The sequence below is a fragment of the Hetaerina americana genome, unplaced genomic scaffold (assembly GCF_022747635.1).
Source record: "Hetaerina americana unplaced genomic scaffold, ioHetAmer1.1.p SCAF_11, whole genome shotgun sequence".
NCBI classification, from domain to species: Eukaryota; Metazoa; Arthropoda; class Insecta; order Odonata; family Calopterygidae; genus Hetaerina; species Hetaerina americana.
Genome location: NW_027286181.1, coordinates 6896539 through 6919672, shown reverse-complemented (window position 1 = coordinate 6919672; position 23134 = coordinate 6896539). Strand labels below are relative to the sequence as shown.

At 36.3% G+C, this 23134-nt stretch overlaps 1 protein-coding gene across 3 annotated transcripts in view; it reads left to right on the top strand.

Annotated features, from left to right (window-relative positions):
* Window positions 1-12350, top strand: part of LOC139700901 (E3 ubiquitin-protein ligase MARCHF8-like) — a 62370-nt gene extending 50020 nt beyond the window's left edge. Inside the window, exons 3-6 of one of the 3 annotated variants that reach the window (XM_071599350.1) lie at window positions 181-275; window positions 5239-5419; window positions 6677-6802; window positions 10737-12350. In XM_071599350.1, coding sequence (XP_071455451.1) covers window positions 181-275; window positions 5239-5419; window positions 6677-6802; window positions 10737-11390 — 1056 coding nt within the window. In that variant the 3' untranslated portion in view covers window positions 11391-12350. The remainder of the gene's footprint in view (window positions 1-180; window positions 276-5238; window positions 5420-6676; window positions 6803-10736) is intronic. The other 2 variants (XM_071599351.1, XM_071599352.1) reach the window with 2 other exon arrangements.
* Window positions 12351-23134: the final 10784 nt, after the last annotated feature.

The window sequence follows — 23134 nt, the reverse complement described above, 5'->3', positions numbered from 1 at the left end:
ATGTGGTGTTGATTTTCATGTATTTGCTTTTAATGCCATTTTATGGCCTCAAATTATTTAAATACGTGACGGTTACCGATTGAACTATCCTATATACAGCCTGTAAAGAACAATATCACGAGTAAATTCACTATGCCTAAATTTAAATGTAATCGTTAATTTGTCCCTATTGCAATCTAGGAGCCTGTGTACACACCATCCCAGCAGCAGCCTCCAGGCCACGAAAGGTGTGCCTCGCAAGCATCAACACTGTCCACCAATCATGAAATTTGTAGGTCAGTAGAAATTTTTTTTTTTAGTGTGAGCTGTGTTATGGTGCGCACTGCACTATGCATTACTTAAGGAGACAAATACCTACATTGGTGGGTGCTATTGTAATCTTATTTATTTTATGCCAAGGGCCCAGTTTGACTCCATCAAATTACTACTAATGAATTTAGCTTAGCATAATATTCTATTATTTTCTAGTTTTCAAAGCTAAATGCGGTGGGAATTAAAATGATAATATATTCAAATATCGGTGATAAATAAACTAGTGTACTAATTTTGTGTAGTTACTCATCTTCTTAAAAAGCTCCCCACTTTTCTTACAGTTTTACATCCTTGCTTGATGCAGAGCAATTTTTTAAAGTAATTTTTTGTATGTTCATAAGCCAATGAATGCAATCAACTTGTGATTTTTTATGTGGTCGCAAATAAATTATTGGCTCAGTTAGAATCCTGAGGGTACAAGGTTGGTTATGTTAGAGAGAGGACTCATCCTGGATTATGCCCCTGGGCATGTGGTATTCAGATACACTGAATAGGAGAGCCAGTTTATTATTTTTAGCCATCTGGAATCTACATTTAAGTATTAGTGTAAGAAAGAAAACAAACTGCTTTGAGTTTAGAATGGTTGTCCTATGACATCAACTTGGATTTTGGACCTTCAGCCCATCCAGTCAGTGGCTGCCTTCGCTACTGACTAGGCTCCCATGCTATCATTATAAATATGAAGACCCAGCAAAAATTAGTATTACGTGTGGCTACATTTTCAAAATATGAGTGTGCATGCCCTTAGATGTGCATTAATGTTTTTAGTGATATGATTATAGACCATTATCAGCTGTTTTCTTATGACTGTAAAATAATTCAAACTTTCATTGTAACCTGATGATTATGAGTTAATATATATATAATGATATGGAAACCATATAAAACCATATTGAATATATCTATGTGAATAGTGAATTAACAGAAGCATAATTGTTTTGTTCAAGGTATCCTACCTTTGAAAGTCAGTTTTGGAGGGTTCTTAATGACTTATTTTATACATACTGTGATCACAAGAACTCCTTTTGTTAGCCCTATATTATTTCCATATTCATTTCATCATAACTCATACTTACTTTCATGGTGTGTAAAAAGTCTCTCATCCTCTCTCCTATTCCCAGCATGCTGAAAATTCTCCCTTTCATTGCAGCTTCCACGTCCCACCAACTTCAGTATTTTCTCAGTCCACTTTTTCTGCCTTTTTCAGATTTCCTCTGCTAGCTTCATTTCTTTGCCCACCATGTGTAAAACTGAAATCATTTGCCTTCAGCTTCATTCGGCTTACTTTCTTTATTCTTCTCCAAACCTGCATTTATTTGAGCTACATTCGCCTTCTTCCATCAATGACCAGGTTTCTGATCCATTCAGCATCACTCAACACATTCAAGTCTTAACATCTTGGTGTACCTGTCATCAATTTTCTTCTAGTTAATGCTTATTTTCCCAATATGCGAAGATATCATCTTTCAATATTCACAAGACAATTCACTTATCTGTATCAGGTTAATGGAATGTTGTTTTTTTTACAGATCACAAGTTTAAAGTAATTATGAAGCTGTAATGAACTTGGGATTTCTAGTGTGGGATAGATGAATGTTGACTATGAAAAACATTATGGATTTGAAATATAAGTAAACCAGTCACCAGTCTTTGCTCATGAATTTATCACTAGATAGCAGAGGAAAATAGGAAGGGGGTCCTTGATTCATTGGATGGAATTAGACTTTGGAAAAACAAGGGTTTGTCATTCTGAGCAGGAAGGGTTGAACAAATTGAAGGGACCAACACTCTCAGGCCACTTTATCTTTTGGGCGCATTGCCAGAGATTGGCGTTAACTGAATGCAGCCTATGATGGAAACACGCAGAGATAAACCATATAAAAAAGTTTTTAATTTTCCCCAGACTTAATAATTGTTATTTATTAATTATTTCCTTTGTCAGATAAGTCTGTGGAAAATTACTAACTCTTTTAATATGGGCATCAAACAATTTCATGAAGTGAAGCCTGAAAGTTTTAAGTATATACATGCAGTGATAAGTTTTGCTTTTTAATGCTCTCTGTGCATGCTTAAGACTCAAGTTGTGTGTGTGATCTCTTTTGTGTAATGCTTGTGGTGTGATAATTCAACTCTCTTCCCTTACAATACGTTAACTACAGTTTGAGTCTATTTCAATTACTTTATTACCCAATAAATTAACCAGAAATCCTACAGGGAAAAATTCACCAAATTTACTTTTCCACTGTAAAAAGTTCAGTTAGTGAAGTAGGGGGAGAAAATGTTGTGAAACCTGAGACATTCTACGACAAAACCTTGAATGTCATCATAGACAAAGAAGCTTTTAAGTGTTTGAGAAGAAAGCAAAGCTAATATTAGCACAAATCAATGCCAAATTATTTTTTATTGATGTGCATTTAAAAGTTAGTCCTAAAATGTGTACATCTTAGTTTATTAATTAAAAATACTAATTGATGCTTGATCAGCTAATTTTGGACTTAACTTTCAACTCCAAATTATATCAATAATTATTTAAATGCATTTCTGTCAAAGTGCCTTTTTTTCCTTGCAAATGTTGGAACTTAAAGCACTTTCTCTTGAGGTAGCACGTGGAGGCAGGAATATTTGTTCACAAAAACAAAAATAATTACTCTCATCTGTTGAATATTGGTCTTGCAAAAAAATTTGGGTGCCTGTTCTCATTTTCAAACAATTTTTGTCCCGGAAATAGCATCATCAATCAGAAAAATCCTAGTTGAGCACATACCGTTTCAAGGACAAATTACACGGACTAGTTTGGAAGGTTCACTTATTAAAACTATCAATGGCTGTTTAAAGAGGATTGAATGCTCATAATATCTGGGAGTTTTCAAGTTGGGGAAAGAACCACTCTGAGGAGAGGAAATGATTTTTATGAGGAAGTTTAAGAGTTAGGGTTTTCTTTTTTTCATGATAAGCTAAAGTGAAAATAAGAGAGGAGAAAACATGTAGCTTGTTTCCTTTTTTTTCAGAAATATGTATTCGGTTTTAACCCATCTTGATGATAAGCCTAATTATATCAAGCCCTGGGATGTAAATTGTCAACTACTGAGAAGGATCTTAATGAGGATCATGTAAACATTTTTCAAATAGTGATTTGTACCCCCTTTCCTTCAATAATTTGAGGGTACTATCAGTCCCTAGTTATATTTTGCAAGTATGCATATATGGAAGGTGTCATATTGCCATAAGCATAATCGTACGTATAAAACCATAAGAATCAACCTAAAGGCTGATTTGGTAGGTTAGGGTAGAGCCGCCTCCTAATAAGTCCTCTATGCCATATTTAATTCCAAATTAATGGCTGAGGGTGATCTATTTCCAATTCTACCTGCAATTCCCTAGGATGTTCTGGTATATAAATGATTAGTGTCCACAGGAAACACATTTAAAACCAGGTCCTGCATTCATTAACTGAATACCCTCCACACACCTCATATACTATATGTCAGCTTTATTGATCGGCCATATCAACACCGTTAAATGATAAAATCAGCCATCAATTCATTAATTTGATTCCATTGGGCTCAGCTGGAATGCATGCCATCATTCTGTTTTTATATCTATGTCCTTGTTTAGATTGAGAAAAAACTTGAATGATCCCTCCTTGCTTCATTGACTTATCCGCTGATGCTTTCATTTTACTAATTTGATTGATAGCGATAATGAAAGGTCTAACTTATGGAATTCATTCTCATTGGTAAACTGTCTTAGCAATCTGAAGAGATCTCAAAATGTTTATGGATTGATATTAGCTGGTAAATGTCAAGGGCAGAAAATTTAAGCCGTGCTCCGTAATCATTAGGCACAATTCCTGTGTGAAAGTGATGACCGAAAATTGGTTGAGCTTAGATGGATAATTTATTGTTTTACAGTGCTTTTCCAAATACAATACATTTAATTGTTTCATTTACCAAATGCTCAAAAAATATTGAGAGTCACCGTTCATAAGAAATATTCCAGGGGTTGAGTCTAACAAAATCTACTTTTAGACCTGATTTAGCTGTAAAAAAAATTGTTCCTGTGTATGTGAGGGCTAGTTAGACCATTGTCTTGCAATACCTGGAGAATATAGTGCTTGTGTGTGCTCAGACTCTGTGTATGTGCCAATGTGTCTGTATGTAGTTTATATATGATGATGGAATTTCAGTCATTCTATCCATTATATCAACTGTCATCCCATCCCACCTCATATATCAAGTTGATTAATTGGAAAATATAATATGTCTCATCCCTATACTCTAAATACAATGGAGAAATTACCATTATTATTATTATTACTTTTTATTTGCCCAGAGATCACCATACAAAAATACCAGGTCTATGTACATGATATAAGGCACGTCAAAGAGGAGCAAAGACACAGGCTCAATTAAGATATATAAAAGAAATGATGCTCATAGTTTCATAAATGTTTGGTGCAAATCCATGAACATTGGCTGTACATTGGCATTATTAGTGAATATTGATGCAAAAAGTGTTGGACTGACATTGGACCATTTCTCAAAAGTAACAGTGGTATCGGAGGTTTTCATGCATGCAGATAAAATTTATAAATTTGGCTCATGTATATTTTCAGCCTATTAAAAATTCTTGAATAATTAAATTTCATCTTGCATAAAAATAACGTACTACTTATATGCCATTACATTCCAAGATTTAGATCTTGTGAATATAACACTTTCAAGTCATTTAATTTTAAATGCTTGAAAACAAGTGCCAATGAAATGAAATTGGTCTTCTTCATCCATCACAGTTATTTAGTATTATATATATAAATAAATATATATGTGTAATAAGGTTATTCCAATTAATGATTTAATATAGATATAATAAGGTGATATCATCATTGAAAGATTTTGAAGATGGTACCAATTTGAACATTTATAGGATATGCCATTGTGAGGGAGACAGTGAAGCACCACTCATTGCCCCCTGTTACTGCTCAGGATCATTGCGGTATGTTCATGAAGCATGCCTTCAGCAGTGGATCAAGTCATCGGACATTCGGTCGTGCGAGCTATGCAAATTCCAATTTGTCATGCAGAGCAAAAGCAAACCATTTGGTCAGGTATGTGCTATTGGTTTGACTTAGTTTGATTGGATTAGTGTGTGTTAGACTAATTCGCAAATATCTATTTGACCTTAATCATCAATTTTGCAGGGTAGTAGTGGTATTTAGGCCAGGCGAACGACAGCTAAGGTCATTTGTGCCATTAGGGATGGACAGGAAAGGATGAAGGGTGGAGGGAAACCCGATGTCGGCATTAGCCTACTCTTTACAAAAGGTGCCCAGGGGTCTGCAGCTTAAGTCACATCCAACGGACGGCATACTTAACTCAAAGTGCCACCCACAAAGCCCCTCAAGTAGGGATCGATATACCACTGAAAAATATGCGATGACACAGGCATTTGAACCTGGGCCCTCTGGGTGGGAAGCCAGTACAATAGTTACTGCACTATCTTGATCCTCATTTTGCTGGGATTGGTAATTATTTTAGTGCCATCTGTTGAATTCTGGATCCTTGGGTGTTACTAGTTAAGAATAGACTAAAGCTCATTTTTCTCTCCACCCTTCCTCTCCCCAGAAGATCCTACCTCTCAAAAATGACTGTGGCTATCCATTGCCTTCCCTTGTTACTTATACTTGATGACCTACTGTAAATGAGTTTAATGAGTTGTATAATGGATTGACTCAGAAATAGCTAATGCACTGAATGGCAACCTCTCCATGGTGAAGTTATTGAGACAATGCTTTTATGCAGGAGATGGGAAGGATTTCTTTCACAATTGACTCAGAAGTTGTCAAATGAGAATGAAACACGATGGGTGTAAATTGTTTTGTTGATGAACTTTGAAGATGTTTGGCAAAAAATTGTGTCAATTTATGGGTAGATTAGGGTTTATAGTTAAATGGGAATGGGTGAGGTTAGCAAAGAGAAGAAAGGGTGTTACAAGTATATGTGTAGGATCTTTTTCGATGCCATGGCATTTTCATTGAGCTGTATATTCTCTTTTGTCCAAAATTCTTGAGTTATATTGAAAGCCGCAAATTAAAATCAGAGGAGTAGTGAGAGATGAGACTTACTAAAAGAACCATTTTTGAAACTGCAAACACCATCTTTTGGATTTTATAAGGAATGATAGAGTGATCCACGGATGATGAGATATTATTGACATAGTTGCTAGGTATATTGAGAGCATTCCTCTTGCAATAAGTTTGATCATATGATTTCAGAGTGTAGATGTATGCTTAGTGAATGTTTTTGTTACCTTACATGTTATGTATGCAATTGTTTTCATTTTATGTGGACCCTAATCATTGAAGTGGGAGAAGTTGGAGATGTCCTCACTTGAGAGAAGAAAGCTTGCTTGCAGCGTCACATTTTATGGAATAGCCTTGGCGTGCGTAGGCTGGTCCCTTTACGTACTGATTGACCGTATTGCTGAGGAGGTAAAGTTCTTCTCCCTGATCTTCTTTTAAGTGATATACTGATGTTAAATAATGCCCAAAGCAATAGGATTACCTTGATAGCTGAGGGTAGAGCACACCTAATACTTATAGCTAAATGCAGCCAGTTGACTTCCATGTGTTCCTTTCTGCTTGGAATTCACTTTCACATGTGCAGAGTCAACATTCTAGATATGGGAAGAATCAGCATGTATCATTTCCATTAATTGTGGGAAAGCTGCAGAAAACACTTTCATGGATGAAGGCAATGGTCATCCGCTAATAATTTGTCCAACTAAAAAGTTTAAAACATTGAAATCTTGAATTCCTGTAAAGTGGCAAGTGAAGAAATGTGTAAAATCAAAGTTAAGAATTAAATAAATTTGGGAAAAAAAGCATTTTGAAATATGGTTTGATTTTTATAAATTAAACATCTATTGGGATTATAATAAAGTTAAAAGTATAAGGCCCATCAATTTTTTTATGCTGATAGGTACCATAAATGTAAACAAAAAATCTGTACAGTAAACTGTATGACTTCTCATACAGGAATGAGAAATATTTAATAAAATTATATAAAATAGCTATACTTATTGTTACTATCGTGCTATATATCTAAATAGCTATTGGTTCATCATTAAGTTCATTGCACCCCCTAAGGAAACAAGGAAAATGTTTTACTTTTTCATTGTCATCTTTATTTTTATCATATGTCAAGCATTTAACCCATTGGCTTATCATTTTTGTTACGACCCACTCCCTCAGAAATACTATTTATTTTGAGAAAATATTCTATTAATAAATATGCTATAAATTGTAAATTTTATTATTTATTCCATTGAAGTTTTATATATATCTAAGTTAATACTTGACAATAAAAATATTTCGTTTTTAGTCCCTAATTTTTTTAATTGAACACTATTATTAACAATTTTAAAAATTTTGCAGAATTAAAAATAATTTTTCTGTGTGCATATTTTATGAATTTATTTTAATTTTTTATTGCATTCCTATTTTAAACTATGTCTTTCATTATCGAAAGTTGAAATGTAATTGAATGCCTTCTAGGGTTCTGGATATATTTTATAATATATCTGAAGAAAAAGTTTTTACTGTAATTGCTATTTTATCACAAACTTGAATAGCTTCCTTCAAAATTTTTTTATTTTTATAAAATTTCATTTAACCTCTATTCTTATTATGGGAAACTATATGGCAATGTTATGTAATTGCAATTTTTTTATGAAAAAATTGTAAGTTTTACCTTAAGGTTAAAGCCTTATTTTGACCCCCCCGGACAAATACTGCCTTCATTTTTGCTGGAAAATTCTCTCTTCACTTCTCACAGTTTCTGAATAATCAGAAATATCGGTGTCACTTCCTTCACTGTTATCACTAACACTGATGTCATTATCAAAAAAACTTTTCTTCATCATTGCCCGTAAATATCTTGCCTTTTTTGCTGGCTATTGCTTCGGGGGTAGCATGAGGATACACGGCCTCGAGTTTGAGCATCCGTGGCTGTGACAGCAGGATTACTGGCTGCGAACTAATGTGTATTATCAGAATGCCACTACTTCATTCAGTAATTCCATCTTCTTTGTTGATGTAGCAGCGAATTGGAAAAGATGAAAGGGAAATTTTGTGTGGCTGCAGGAAAGATTCTATCATCTTTAGCACAATATCAAGTTCACTGAAGAAGATATTGGGTTTTTTTCATTATTGCTCAGCAGATGGCACTCATCAAGTTTACAAATTGAAATATTGCGTCTTTCATCTTATGTTGGCTATAAATAGGTGCTTAAACAATACTTGATCAAATAGGAGGAGGATATGAAAGAAAGGAGACGAAAGAAGATATGAAAATATGTAAATCTCAATTATGTAAGCATTTTTTCCTAGTTTTTCTTTGGAACTCACTCTCTTCTGCTGTGCTAAGATTGAAAGTTTAGCATTAAACTTCCTCTCAAGTTTCCTATACTGACATTTAATTTGGCTGAATATTATGCCAATATGGTCATAATTATATCAAAGAATGGTAAATAAATGTCTACAATTCACAATTTTATTCATCATGCGATCATGATTTTGCTACCATCAGGGGATGCAGTATGGCAGCAAAACCATGTTACATTAAAAATACATTGTGAATTGTTGAATTGCAGAGGTTTTTTACCAGTCCTTGGGATATGAAGAAACGCTATATGTGTGGTTAATCCTTAGAGAGTGTCCTATATTTGATTTCAACCATTTATAGCAGTACATATCTATATTAATATTAATTAATGTCGTAAGCTAAGGTCAGTTCACTGCTATGAATTTTTTATTTTTGCTGATTTTCAAAACTGTATCTGTTCAAGGAGTGGCTAGATTTAGCATTGATTCCAGGAACAAATTTTTGGAGATTTATTGTTGGATTTATTTGTTTGGAGATTGGTCTAGAACATAAAAAATGATGTAAATTTGGGATACCTAAATTTGAGGTTTCAATGCAAGTCATAATTTGAGATCATGCAAAAAAGGATTAGAATTATTACTATATTGACTTGAACCCACTCTTGATTTTAGAGTCCATTCTATGGGTAGTTGCTTCTCTGTCTTGGGTAATGTAGAATGCATACCTGAAGTCAGCCTGAGTTGCAGGGACTTATTCTGACTTTAAGATTGTGTGCAATATTTTTTTTACTATTATTATTTATATATCTTGTTGCAATTAGGCAATTGTCCTGGTGGCAAGTCTGGTCAACGATCACTCTATGATTTCACATGCGTACATACACAAGAAGAACAGATAGGAGGCAAAATGCCTTTATGTACAATGACACTTTAAGATTACCAACCACACCTTTACCATCACACAAGGGCTAGGCTCACAGCATACCTACAACGCTCTGTCCGTCGCTGCACTCCATCCGTAATCATCCACTCTTCTATTTCATGTATCGTTCAAAATCACCCACCATTAACGCATCATTCACATTCAATACATAGTTTAATTATAATAAGTTGGTGAATTGCCTATAAAACAAGACTTCTTTCAAGAAATTCAACAGAGAATGAAAACTTTTTTGATCAAATTTTCCACTTAACAGCAAGTGAGCATATTAAAGGTGAAAGTGTTTAATGCTCCTCCTTTAAACGAGTCAAAGATACAAATGCATTAATTAGTACAAAATCTTTAAAAATCACGTTAGTGCCCTCTTTGCTACATTTTTCTCAGCACCAAAATGCTTAGTATTGACTAAAATTGAAGCACTGAACTTCATTTATTTACTGTGTGTATCCATATTTTATGCATATGTGCAATGCCACAAATAATGAACTTTCTATCAGCATTAAAAATTGTGATAATATTCATCCATATTTATGTACAACTGTTATGGTTCTTTTATGGGGGTATGAAATCAATTATTTTTTAGTTAACATTTGTTGCCTTAAATAATACACATTTTATTGGAGGAATATTTTTACAATGGCCTGCCGAATAATACTCGTCTTACATCTCATCTCTATCTGTAGCAATACAATTTGTAGGTAAGTGTGCACTTTGCTGCAAATGTCATAATTTGTCTTCATTAACAAAGATATTGCCATTTGTATGAACCCTTCAGCCCCAGCATACATAGACACATATTATCATTGCTCCTGCCAGCATAATTCCAGGGATCATTAGAACACACAAGCCCATTTATCACGTGAAGATTGTAATAATACAGATTTCAATCAGAAAAAAAGTTTCCTGAACTGGGTATTGAAAAAGTAAAGTTGCCAAAAAAACAAGATTCAGAATGACTTTCAATTGGTTTTGATTAATTAAAAGGAAGTGATAAAATTTAAGGGATGCATTAAAGAGTTGATAGAAGATGGTGTTTAAGTAGTAAGGTTTAATTAGCCAAAGATAAATCTTATGATCATTTTAATGTTTTTTTTGCATTAGCAGATGCAGCGTGACTTCCTGAAGTGGCCATTTTGGACGAAACTGGTAGTGGTTGCAGTAGGGTTCACAGGAGGTCTGTTCTTCATGCATGTTCAGTGCAAGGCCTACCTTGGCCTCCTCCGTAGATGGCGTGCCTTCAATCGAATCATCTGTGTTCAAAATGCTCCCGATCGACCCTCTTTGTCGAGGTCCACAAGTGCCAGGGCTCCCTCGAACAAATCAGAGGCCCTGCCTGATGTCCACCACTCAAGGTCTCCCCTATCCGAGGAGGCCATCTCACAAGCTGCCATGAGGTCCTCGACAGAGAAGACGGTGGAGGAGGGGCCAATTGGCATGGACACGGTTGTTGTGGTTGAGGAGGAGAGTGCCAGGTGGAAGGGTGTTGGGGGGGCGTCGAGAGCATATGAGGCAGGGGAGGCGACGGAGGTGGATGAGCTGAGTGGCCTCCTGTCCAGTGTGGGGACTGTGCCTGATGGGCCAGATGCAAAGGGTGCGGGGCAGGTGGCGCCGGAGGATGGCCAGTGCTCCCAACCAGCAGCAGTGGTTGTTTCTGTGCTGGGCAGTGGAGAGCACCTCGGGGACAGGTCATCTCTCTCCCTGGGCTCCCGGTCACCCCTCCTCCCATGGGACAGGGGCAGTCTGCAAGATAACTGAACTCCTCTGGAGCCACAGCCATTGAGGAATGGCTCACTTTATTCCCACCTGGCCTTTTAAGGAAGAATAAGATTTCTTTTTCACCTCTTTACTCCATTCGTGATAACAAAAGAGCTACGTGTGTAACAGACTTTAAAAAAATTATATAAACGAGTGATAAATGCTGGACTCGATAGAATTTTGAGCCCAAATAAGTGACTTTGTGATGTTTGAAAGGTTTTTATATTCAAATAACTTCATGTATCTATATAAACAATATATATATATACACACACACACACATTTGAAGGGACATCAAATGTAGCTCATTTTGACAAAGAACTTCTCATGCCAGTTTAGGCTTGAAGATCTGATTAGGGTTTGGAAAATGAACTATCTATGAATTGTTGTGGCAATGAGGCTGTGTGCTGCTGGGAATTTTTTCAGTAAAAAAATAACTTAAGTTTTTACTATAAAATGTAACATTTCCATAGAGCATGAAGTGAGATTTTTAAACAAAAAAATGAGCATCCATTTCAGCTGTAATTTTATCTTACTGACACGCATTACTTCATTAATTAGGCATTTATTTAGGTGAGTGAATTATTTGGTTTTTATAAGCAGTCTATTTCATCTGCAATTTTAGTCATGAAAAACCTTTTATCAAATTTTTGGCATTAGGCAAAAAATCTTTTCTCTATTCAGGAGAAGTAGTTGTGCTATACTAACTGCAGCTATTCCTTATTCATGGTTTTCTGAAATGTTGTAAGAACATCTTAGAAGATTGACTGACTGCAACATAGTGGAGGGGATGTATGTTTTAATTAATTAATTATTATTATAAGGACACTGTTTCTGGCTAAGGCCTGGTGCTTCAATAGGGACAGTGCAATGCTCATTCGATTCCCATGTTATGGGATGTCTTAATGAGATACCTTATGTGATGTTTTACTTTATTAAACCTGAAGGTGCCAACTTTAATTTTGAACAAAAAGTCTTTTAGATCTGATTTTTAGATAATAGTTGACTAGGGACTCTGTTGCCTAATTTATAAATATCACTTTGGCTTGCCAAAGGTGAGTTCAAGCTTATTGATTTTAGTATCTAGCGTGTGATATTGGGTTTTACCAAAATGATGGATTGAAATATGTTTGTCGTGTTTCTGTTGGCAATTTTAATCAAATCTGTATTTTGAAATAGGTTTCATTTGACCTTCTTACAATCAGGGCAATTTCCATGGCTGTACCTCTACCAAATCAATTGCCACAGCATATTTCAATTAACTTAATTATCGGTGAAATTATTTTTTATATCATTTATAACTTTGAAATTTGGCTGTAAATAATTTATAATTGTACTTAAAATCTTTTTTGTACCTGGTGCCGTGAGAAAATGTGATATGTTCACAGGTGAATATTTTGTTACCTAGATCTGATCTGTAAATTGCTTCTGTTATAATTGCAATGAAATGGAGCCTGAAGTGTGTGAGATTTGACCATACTATATGTACTGAATAAAGTGAATTATCATTTAATTATTGGCACATAGGTAGTTGGATTAAACTCCTATTAAGTGCTTCCTTAACTTTCATTATTTAGCCATTCATTGGTATACTAAACTTAAAGCTTTTCTATGTAATTTATCCAGCTCAGAGAGAAATAATTTTGTATTGTGAAGTAGGAATGTGCATCGCGTGGTTTCAATTAGAATTTTTATATTAATTTGTATGCACTGTTATGGTCTTCTTTAATTAATTGGAACCAATAAGTTCCATGGTGTTTTGTTATTTATCACTAAAAGTTTGTACTCATTGCATGCTGCTTACCACTATTTTCTGTAATTGTAATCAAATTAGAGAATATGATGCTGGAAGTTTTGGGAAGATATTTACTGAGTCTATTGTCGTAATCTTCTTACATTTAAATCCATTTGAGAACTGAATTTTTAGTGATGAATTTATTAGAAAATGCATTTTAAACCTTAAATTAGTTTCCTTACCCATTAGTCGGGTTCTTTAATGTATTAACCTAAATTCATGAATGCCCTTCTATCCCTAGGATGTCGATTGTCTTGAGAGCCTCATTAACCACATTCACCTCAGTGTTTCCCTTGCTTTCGAATTGTTTACTCCTCTTGTATTCATTAATTAATTCGATTCAGCCATTCTCTCCATACAACCAAACTATGAAAATCCCAGAAGTACCCAACCAAACAAAGAAAAAACAAATACTTTGGAAAAAAATGTATTTATTTTTCAACAAAATCCCCTTTCAGCTCAATACACTTTTCCCAGCAGTGTTCAATAAGTTTGATACCCTTTTTACAAAAAGAACTGTCTTGTTCTTCAAAAAAACCATTAACTGTCAACATCACTGCTTCACTGTTGGAAAATCTTTGACCACAAGGCCATTTTTTCAAGTTTGCTAACAAAACATAATCCAAGGTGGCTAAATCTGGCGTTTACGGTGCATGAGGTAGCAATTCGAACTTTAAATCATGAATTTTGGTCATTGCAGTAATGAATTTGTGAGCTGGTGCATTTTCTTGATGAAATTTCACTTTCATCTTAGCCAAACGTGGTCGCTTTTGCTTGATTTCTTCACTCAAACATTGCAATAAGTTTGTATAATACTTGCTATTGATAGTTTTTCTTTTTTCACCATTGTTAATGAAAATTATCCCAACGGCATCTCAAAAAACCGACGCCATGACCTTGCCTGCAGATGAAACGGTCTTTGCCTTCTTTGGAGTTGGTTATCCCTTTTGAATCCATTGTTTTGATCTTTTGTCTTGGGTGTGAAGTAATGGATCCATGTTTCAACCATGAAGCAGCACAAAAATTCTGCTTTGTTGCTGTGAAACGTTACTAAACACTCAATTGAAACGTCTTCATGACAAGTTTTTCTGGAGTGTGAGCTAACGTGGCACCCATCTTGCACACGGCTCTCTCATGCCCAAATTTTCAATTAATATGCGATGTACCACACTTTTTGAAATGTCTACAATGGAGCTCATAGCTCATGCACTTTCAGTCGATGATCATCTAGTATCACTTCTTGGATTTTCTTCACCGTTTCTGGAGCCGTCACCTCATTTGGTCTACCAATGCAATGCTCATCTTGACAGCTCTTAGGGCCTCGTTTAAACTCAGCTACCCAAAATTTAACTGTTGTAAACGAAGGAGCAGACTCACCCAGAGTAGAATCCAGTTCAGCTTTTATACTGGGTGGGCTGAGGCCTTTCAAATAAAAGTATTGTATCACATATTGATGACCAATTTTCTCCATTTTCTTAAATTGGCTGAAATCACTATTGATGGCTGCCAAACAAATCTAAACAACATGGCATCTTCAAACTTGAAAAATATGCTTTAAAGTTTGGGTACTTTCTAATACAGTGATGTTTTTCAAACAACTTCCGCCATCTCTATGTCAGGCTGGGTACTTATGGGACCACCCTCATAGGCATTTGCACTTCCTTCAAATTGGGCAATACCGTTGTGTCCAATCCACATCATTTCATGAGCCACTCATTTCTCACTCCTATTTTTACAGTCACTCCTCAAATACTCCATCCCGGTAGCATTTCAATCAAACTATAATGTGTTTACCATGGCAGAACCGAATTTCTTTTCAATTCGGTATTGTGAGGACTACATTTTGGTGCTCGGCCATTTGTGCTATCTTAGATACGCATTCATTTTTGGACTTACTACACATGCTCTCAATACTTTTCTGCAGGAATTCATATTTTAATTTTTTTATTTATCCCATTGTAAAATGCAAACATTCTGCCAAGATCCACCCTGTAAAACTCAATTCAGTATTTTGACAACATAGTAAGGGAACCAAAAGAATAATCATAGTTGATTAAGAAGTATTTTCAAATGAAAAAGATTTCATGATGAAGAACAAGTGAGATATTAAGAAACGATGATGATGACTTGAGCATGTAGCATTATTTTGTACATGTCTGAAACTTGATCATTGAGGCAAGAGGATAAGTGAAAATTGGGAGGATTTAGAGATGTGAGTTTGATGAGGAAAATAAAAATGGTCAGAAAGGAAAGCAAACAAATAAAGGATGTATATGATGGAGGAAGAGAGAAGATTATTGGGAGGAATTCAAAAGGGACAGAAAGAGAGTATGTATGGTTCATTGGGTGAATCTTATATTGAAGAATGTGGCAGAAGAGAGAATCTTGTGTGGTGAGGCTGATGGAGGGAAAGATTATGCCTGATAAATGGAATGGTGGGATATAAGAGGTGGATGGAAGTAGAAAATGGTTTTTATTGTAGCCTGGGGTGTCAAGATTTTTAGCATCATATTAGTTGAGTTTTTTTGAGAGTAGCAGTGCTTAGTAGGTTCTATCTTTCTTGATACATCTAGGTTGATTTCTTTTAATAATCACCTTTAGTTAACAGCATTACTGTTGACATTTTTCTGGAAGTCCATCATTGAATAATAATTATTCCTTAAATGTTGGAGATGGATTGGAATAACTCTTGCCTGTCCATTGTGTTACCAGTGATGACGTGTGATTCATGATACCCATTGATTGCACTCAATGCTTCCTTAGTTGAAAGTTCAAGTTATTATTGTTTGCTTAGTAAAAATTAGCCAGCTAGTATCCATATAAATAGTATAACAATTGGTCCTTATTCCATATGAGAAGTTAAAATACTGTAATTTCTCGCCTATGTTGAATTTTTATTCCCTAGGAATATCTCCTCTCCACCTCAGTGGGGTGAATGTTTTCATTTGAATGTTCCTTTGCACTGTCAGAATGTGATGTCCTCAATTTGTCATTGCCAGAATGGTTATTAAATGAAAGTTGCCTTTAGAATAAATACTTTGAGGCGCATTATTAAACATTGATGGTTAAATACTGTCATTTTTGCATGCATGATGAGTTTTTCACTACTGAATCAGAAGATTCTTGGATTATATTGATTGAAAGTAATTTTTTTAATTAATCCAAATGATCAAACTAATATGATAAGTGCCGCTGATTAACCAAGAGAAATAAAGGGGTCGGTGACCCTTTCTCAACCATCCTACTATGATGGGGTATCTGATGGTCCTCCTATTTGCTATCTTAAATCAGGAGTTGCAATAATTTTATGGAAATGAGGTCGTGCACCGCAGCTAAATCGCTGAACCATGTGAAATTATGGAAATTTGGCAAAATGTAGGAAGAGATTATCTTTGTCCCCTTAAAGACTGGCCACTCGCTTGGGTTTTCTCCGACCCCCACCACTCAGCTACGGCTTTTTGCGCCTAAATACTATAAGCACAAAAGCGGAATAGGAAGGGAAAATTGGAATACATCCAACAGTTGCAACTTATATACTACGATTAGGAGCATGGGGTAGTTTTTGCATTTTCGGGGGTGTTTTTAAGGGGACAGAGTCGGAAAATGAAGGGACGGGGTTGCTCCTTCTAGAGAACGAGCCGAGAGTTGCACGAACTTATCCACAGAACCCCCCCAACCAGTAACAGATTCTTGGCGTTGTTGGAAAGCGGCGCGGCAGTCTCGGGTTGCCTCTTCGGATCTCGTTGGGTGGTGGTCAAGGATGAAATGTCAGGAATGTACAGGTCCAGACTTGTATTCAGTCCTTAGCTCAGAAGGAGTGTGTTATCGATATGGCGGACTCATGGTTTGGACCAATCAGGTGTAACTAAGGTGACGCTCAAGAGAAAGGACTGCTCCAAGCAATTAGCCTGCTGTTGATGGAGCATTTACCAAAGATGCATCCATTGGATGGAGGATATTATGAGCTCCCTGCGAATATTTGACTCCGAGGTCGAACTTGTTTGAGGAATAGTGGGCGTTCGTTTATTTGCCTGCGGTATTTTCGCCCCTACTGTTCGCACTGAAGGGTAAGGAGGATGGCCTTATTTCTCAGAATGTATAGTTCCTACCAAGGGATTGCGTGTTGGCTTCGTTGTCCCATTGTCGCAAATGAGGTCGTTCAGAGTGTAAGCCTGAATAGGTATTGACGTTTCTGGTGTTCACTACTCTGCCGAAGGCTAGAGGCATGTTGCGTGAGGAATATGCAATCATCTTAAGATTTCTTAGACAAGATTTAAGAAGGTGTTTTTACCAGTTAGGGGGCTAGGCAGGAGAGTTATAAAATGGCAAGAAGTGTTAGCACCGAAACAGAGCGAACATGAAGGGTTGGAACTACGTAAGGGTACGCATAAGAATCATCTTGTAAAACTCATTGTGATAATGAATATTCAGTGTTACAGTCATTTCTGTCGGCGGAGAATTCATAATTCGAGTCAATATTGCAGATGATCAAGCTTTAGTGAGCTAGTCAGCCAACAATTTACAATAAATGCTGAGCGCATTAAAAATCAATGTAATACAGGTTGCGGCAACATAACTTTCGTTTTTTATAAAGCAAAACCCCTTTAAAAATGGAAGTTATTTTGCCGATCCCTGTATATATGGGATGATAAACAATGGAAACAAAGCAAAGGTTGAGGTTTTCAAGAGGATTCCTAACTTAAGCGTTAAAATAGAATACTAAAAACTACAGCAGGTGGAGCTATGTACTGACTCAGTCAATAGTTTGGACCAAGAAGGTCAAAGTACTAGGGACTTCAGGTGATGAAAAGGTCAAAGAGAAATGTTATCTTTAGCTCGTTAGGCCTCATTTAGAATGTACTGCAAGTATAATGGATCCATTTGAAGTTGGATTAATTGCCGAATCGGAGTGCGTACAGCGTAGAGGAGCTAGATTCGTGAAACGTTGCTAAGACAAGCTGAGGAGCGTGTGCAAAATATTAGAGCAGCTAGGCTGGGAATCATTCATGGAGAGAAGGTTATATTAAACATTAAATCTCGTGCATAAATTGGAAGCATGTCTCTTTAGCAATGATGTTGAAAATGTATTATTACCCCCATCGCACTACGGTATGAGAAATCATATCGTTAAATTAGAGAGATCAAGATTAGAACAGATAGATTTAAGATGTCATTTTTTCCACGAACGATAAGGGATCAGAATAGCATTGTCCGACTACGGTAGGGGGAGAAAATATTTCGGATCAAAATTAGTCTGGCGTGTAATCATCCCTGCCACATACCCCAGCAGTGGCTTGCCGGGTATTAAAAAACTAAACTAAACTAACAATTGTATTTGGCAAAGAAGCTTCCGAAAGGAAAAGGGAATTGAAGAGAGGGATGCTGGTAAGGTTAGTGAAAGTTGTGGTACGGAGCATGGTTTTGCAGGACGCGGAAACATGGTCTTCGAATCAAGATGATAGATGCAGATTAAAGGCTTTTGAAATGAGAGTGCGGGGAAGAATGGAAAAGGTGAAATGGGAAGAAAGGAAAATAAACGACATATTGTTCTAGTTATGTTTGGGAAAAAGAGGGGATTTTTGGGAGAAATCAAAAGGAGGCAGGAAAGACGGATGGAGTGTATTTTGATAGGCGATGGGATGCAAAAGATTGTTGTAGAGGAGAAAACAGTAGGCAAGCGAGGAAGGGGCAGGAGTAGGATACGGATATTGATCGGAACGGAAGGTGGAAGGAAGTGTATGGGGATGAAGAAGGGTTTATTGTAGTTTCAGGTCAGTTTGTGTTTTCTTAGGAGAGGCTAAGCAGTTTGTGTATTTTTTTATTAAAACATTATTTTAGTACCCCGCGAACCACCGCTAGGGTGTGTGGTCTTGAGTTTGGGTCCATCCAAAACCTACCATGGACGGTAGAGTACCTAATAATAGTTATTGTGGTGCAATAAAGAACGGATAACAACAATTTTCTGCTAGATAAGACTTATTGTACGACCGGGTATCGATGTATTGCGCCATCTTCAGCTATAAATCTTATCCAATGGAAAATTGCTACTATCCATCCTTAATTATGTTCGAATTCCGCCACATCACACGTGAAACTGCTCAATTTAAATGTGAAGTGTCCATTTATTAAAGCATTTCAATTTTTGTGAAATTCCGTTTGCGATTAATTTGCCTTTATCGTACAATATCAATCTGGAGAATTGGTAGCAGCTGTCCTTTTACTTACTTGTCACTTCTCTTCACTCTTTCATAGCTCCCGTTAAATATTCTTCTCGTAACTCAATCTTGACTTTTCGCTGCTGTTCTCACATAGGCTTACCTAATTGAGAAATGTATTTCGAGGCTGCATTTTGTTTACAAATGCTGCTTTTCCCAGCACGAGTTGAGTTAACTCCGATGAGAACTCGAGGAAATGACCCCGAAAAACAATTTTGAGGGTTGAATGCCAGCATTAATTATCGTTGCCATAATTAATTTATCTGTGAAGTTTATAATATTCCGCACATATGTCGGGTGCAAAGAACACGCCGTACATTTCCGTTGCAAATAGCGTTGAAAAAGGATGCGGCCATATGGTAATTTGGTTCCTGCCATTACGACTTTCAGGAAGCTATTGTGCCTTACAACGTTACCTCTTTTTTGCGTATTAACTCATGTTGCTTGTTTGTATGAAAACTGCATAGTTTACGGGCATCATCTTATATCTGCAATAATTGTCATGTCTGACCTCATGACTGACGTTATTTGCCGTTCGCTTTGGACTCCTGTAATATCAATGTCCACTCAATGTTTTCTTTGCTTATTACATCCAAGTTGTTTTTTTATCACTCTGTATTCTCATGTCAAAATTAACAGATTTTTTCCACGAAACCGTTTCCTGTGAAAATTGAGTTTTCTCGAAAATATGACATTACCCTTATATTGCGATTGTTTATTTTGAGGCTGCACTGCACTAAGAATAAAAACCTCAATGGCGTGAGTACCCAGAAATGAGAAGCGCTTTGAATGGGAAAGTGGCTCAGGGAAGAAGTTCTTTAGCATCTCCTAAGGGAATTAGTGATTGGTGCTCTCTGATGTTGACGACGGACGAATGACATCCCTTTGTGGAGAACTCCGCGTCTCCATGGTGATGGGGAAGACGGAGAGTGTTTCACATTGCCTTGCCTTGACTTGTGATTTCCCGCGCGTTGTTTTTCGTTTATTTCAATTACTCGACTTGTAGTTCACTGCTCAGAGTCGAAGTCAAACCTCATTTTCTTTAAGAAATTGAATATTTTTGCTTATATTTATTTTGTATTTATTTAGTTGAATATATTTATATTTAACGACTAGTTAGGCATTAAAAAAACTGTGCTTATCAGCGGATGGCTAATTCAATTCTACATTAGTAGACAGAAAACGTGTTTATTTGCTAGTAATGGTTTATTTTGTCATGATACTAACAAAATTAACATTGAAACATGCATAAAATTTAAATGAACCGGGTATTTATTACGCTGAGCACAGGCCGCCAAAACAATGTTTCAGAATGTACGAGACGTAAAAGACAGAATTGGACGACATTGCGTTGTGCTTGCATGAAGGTGAAAACTTGGAAATGAAAGTATAAGCATAGACTTCGAATAAATGGAGTCAGCCTGAGGTATTGGGGAATCCTTTGTGGTAATCATTATGATAGTAGGGAGTAACGATAAAAAGTTAATGTTCCGGCAGTAGATGAGCATGGAAGGAGAGCGTTTTTGTTGTTTGGTTTAGATATATGAATTGGATGGGGTACGAGTTGATAAACAGGCACATGAGAGAAGAATGATTTAGGAGGAATCAATAGACCAAGAAAGTATTTGGTCGATGCGATCGTGAGCCTCTCAAGGGATATTAGGATGAGGACGTTAGGAGCACAAAAGCAATGTAACAATGTATGAAAGAGGTGAAAATAAGCCAGAGTGGAATTGCCATACATGAATTGGGCAACGTAGATGTAGTAATAGAGAATCAGTTTCAAGTGTTATTATAAAAAAATGTTAAGGGTGTAGGAGTGATCACGTCAATGAAATTTGAGAGATGTATATAGAACAGATATATTTAAGATGTCATTGTTTCCACGAACAATAAGGGATCGCAACAACATTGTCCGGCCGCGGAGCGTCATATTCGGGTCAAAATTAATCTTGTGTGTATTCAAACCCCTGCCACACACCCTACCGGCGGCTTGCAGGGTACCAAAATATCAAGTATCAAGGGTGAAGATAGAATTATACCGGTAGAACTATAGCAAGAGGGCCAATTTAATAAAATGTGCCGTTGCAACGTGAATGAATTCGATAGTTTTCGTTAGTTAGATATGATTAGGAGGTGTTAAGTTGAGATGTGCGCGACCAGTACGATGTCGTTTCAAAGTATTTACTCCTAAAAATTCCAGCAACAACGTTAGTTCAGTATATGTGCGAAGATATGTGGTAAAATAGTTTTATCCGACCGGTCTCTGGCAAGGGATCTTTAAAGGTTAAGCTATTCAAAAAAAGTTAAACTCTTAAGAATGACTCCTTGCAATATTCTCTCATGACATTACTCTCGACTAATGGTATTGCGATGTCCGGATCATCTCTTTATGATATCTAAATATTAATTATATGCATATTTAAATCAGACTTTCTCTTATAATTTACTGATAACCTGATAGGTGTGATTTACAGGGTTCTAAACATCCCTTCCAATGGGCAGCATTTTATTGAGTCGGATAAATCTGATAGCATAAAAACATTAAACATTGGTAACAATGCTCAATGTTTTTATGCTATCAGATTTATTTTATCTATATTGTTAAAAAATTTAAAGGCAATAAAAATTAAAATAAAAAAAAGACAAAGACGTTTTATTTATACTTTTGGTATCACATAGATTTGTTTCATTTCCCCCATTCTCTTTTGGAGAAATGAAACGAATCTGTGTTATTTAAAAATTCTTAAGAAAAGATTTTTCGCTGCATAGATTAGTAGACTTCCATAAAATTTTACTGCTGAAATTCCTCAATTTATTTTAATCTCTTACCGCAAAAACATTTTCCAATAAAAGTTTTTAAAGGTATATTCGCAGTACCCAATTTAATTCTCCTTTCTCAGGAACAAGGTCGTAACGAATGAGGCATTACTGTATTCGTACTTTACCTTTATGATGTAATGCTTACTAACCGCCCTTTGGTCTATTTACAATTCTTCGTTTTTAATATAAAGGGGAATATATTTCCCTAGTGTTAAAGTTTATCAGTAAACCAATGCAATAAAATTGACTTCTAGTGCGCCGAAGACCAAAGAATCTTAAAGACCAATAAAATTTGGGATCACCACCGAGAGCCCCTCTCTTTTCTTCGCTCGCCGATAGCAGGATTACGCAGGATTTACACAGTCTTGAGGAAAGGTCCTTGTGGGCGTAGTTGACCAAGACCCTGTTTGCGTGTATATTTTCCATGTATTACGCGGTCTTTTCCTTTTTAACGCTAGCGGTTCGTTTCTCCTCCAGTATCCGAATTTCATGAATTACCCCATAATTTTGAAAGTTTTAACGTATGCCTAAATACTCAGCCGTTAGCGACTGACTGTCCTTTGAGTTTTTTTTCTTAGGGCATCTCTTGGTATCTCATTTTAACTTGTTTCCAGACGTCTGGGAACTCTTGTAGAAGATATTTTAACTCTACTGCATTTCCTTATCAAGCATATGATATGAAAAATGAACTGAAAAAATACCAGAATCCGTAATGCCTAATATTATATCTGTCTTTATTCCTGTGGCTCCTTTTATGGGGTAAAGGACACAAATATGATAGCGGTATCAGTCGCGGAAGGTCATTCTAAGAGCACTTGCACGAGTCGTGGCGGTGCCTCATCATAAAGTATGCAGCGAAATGCCAGCGGGCATAGGGCAGGCTGTGCGGGAGTTACGCTTACTCAGGGGGG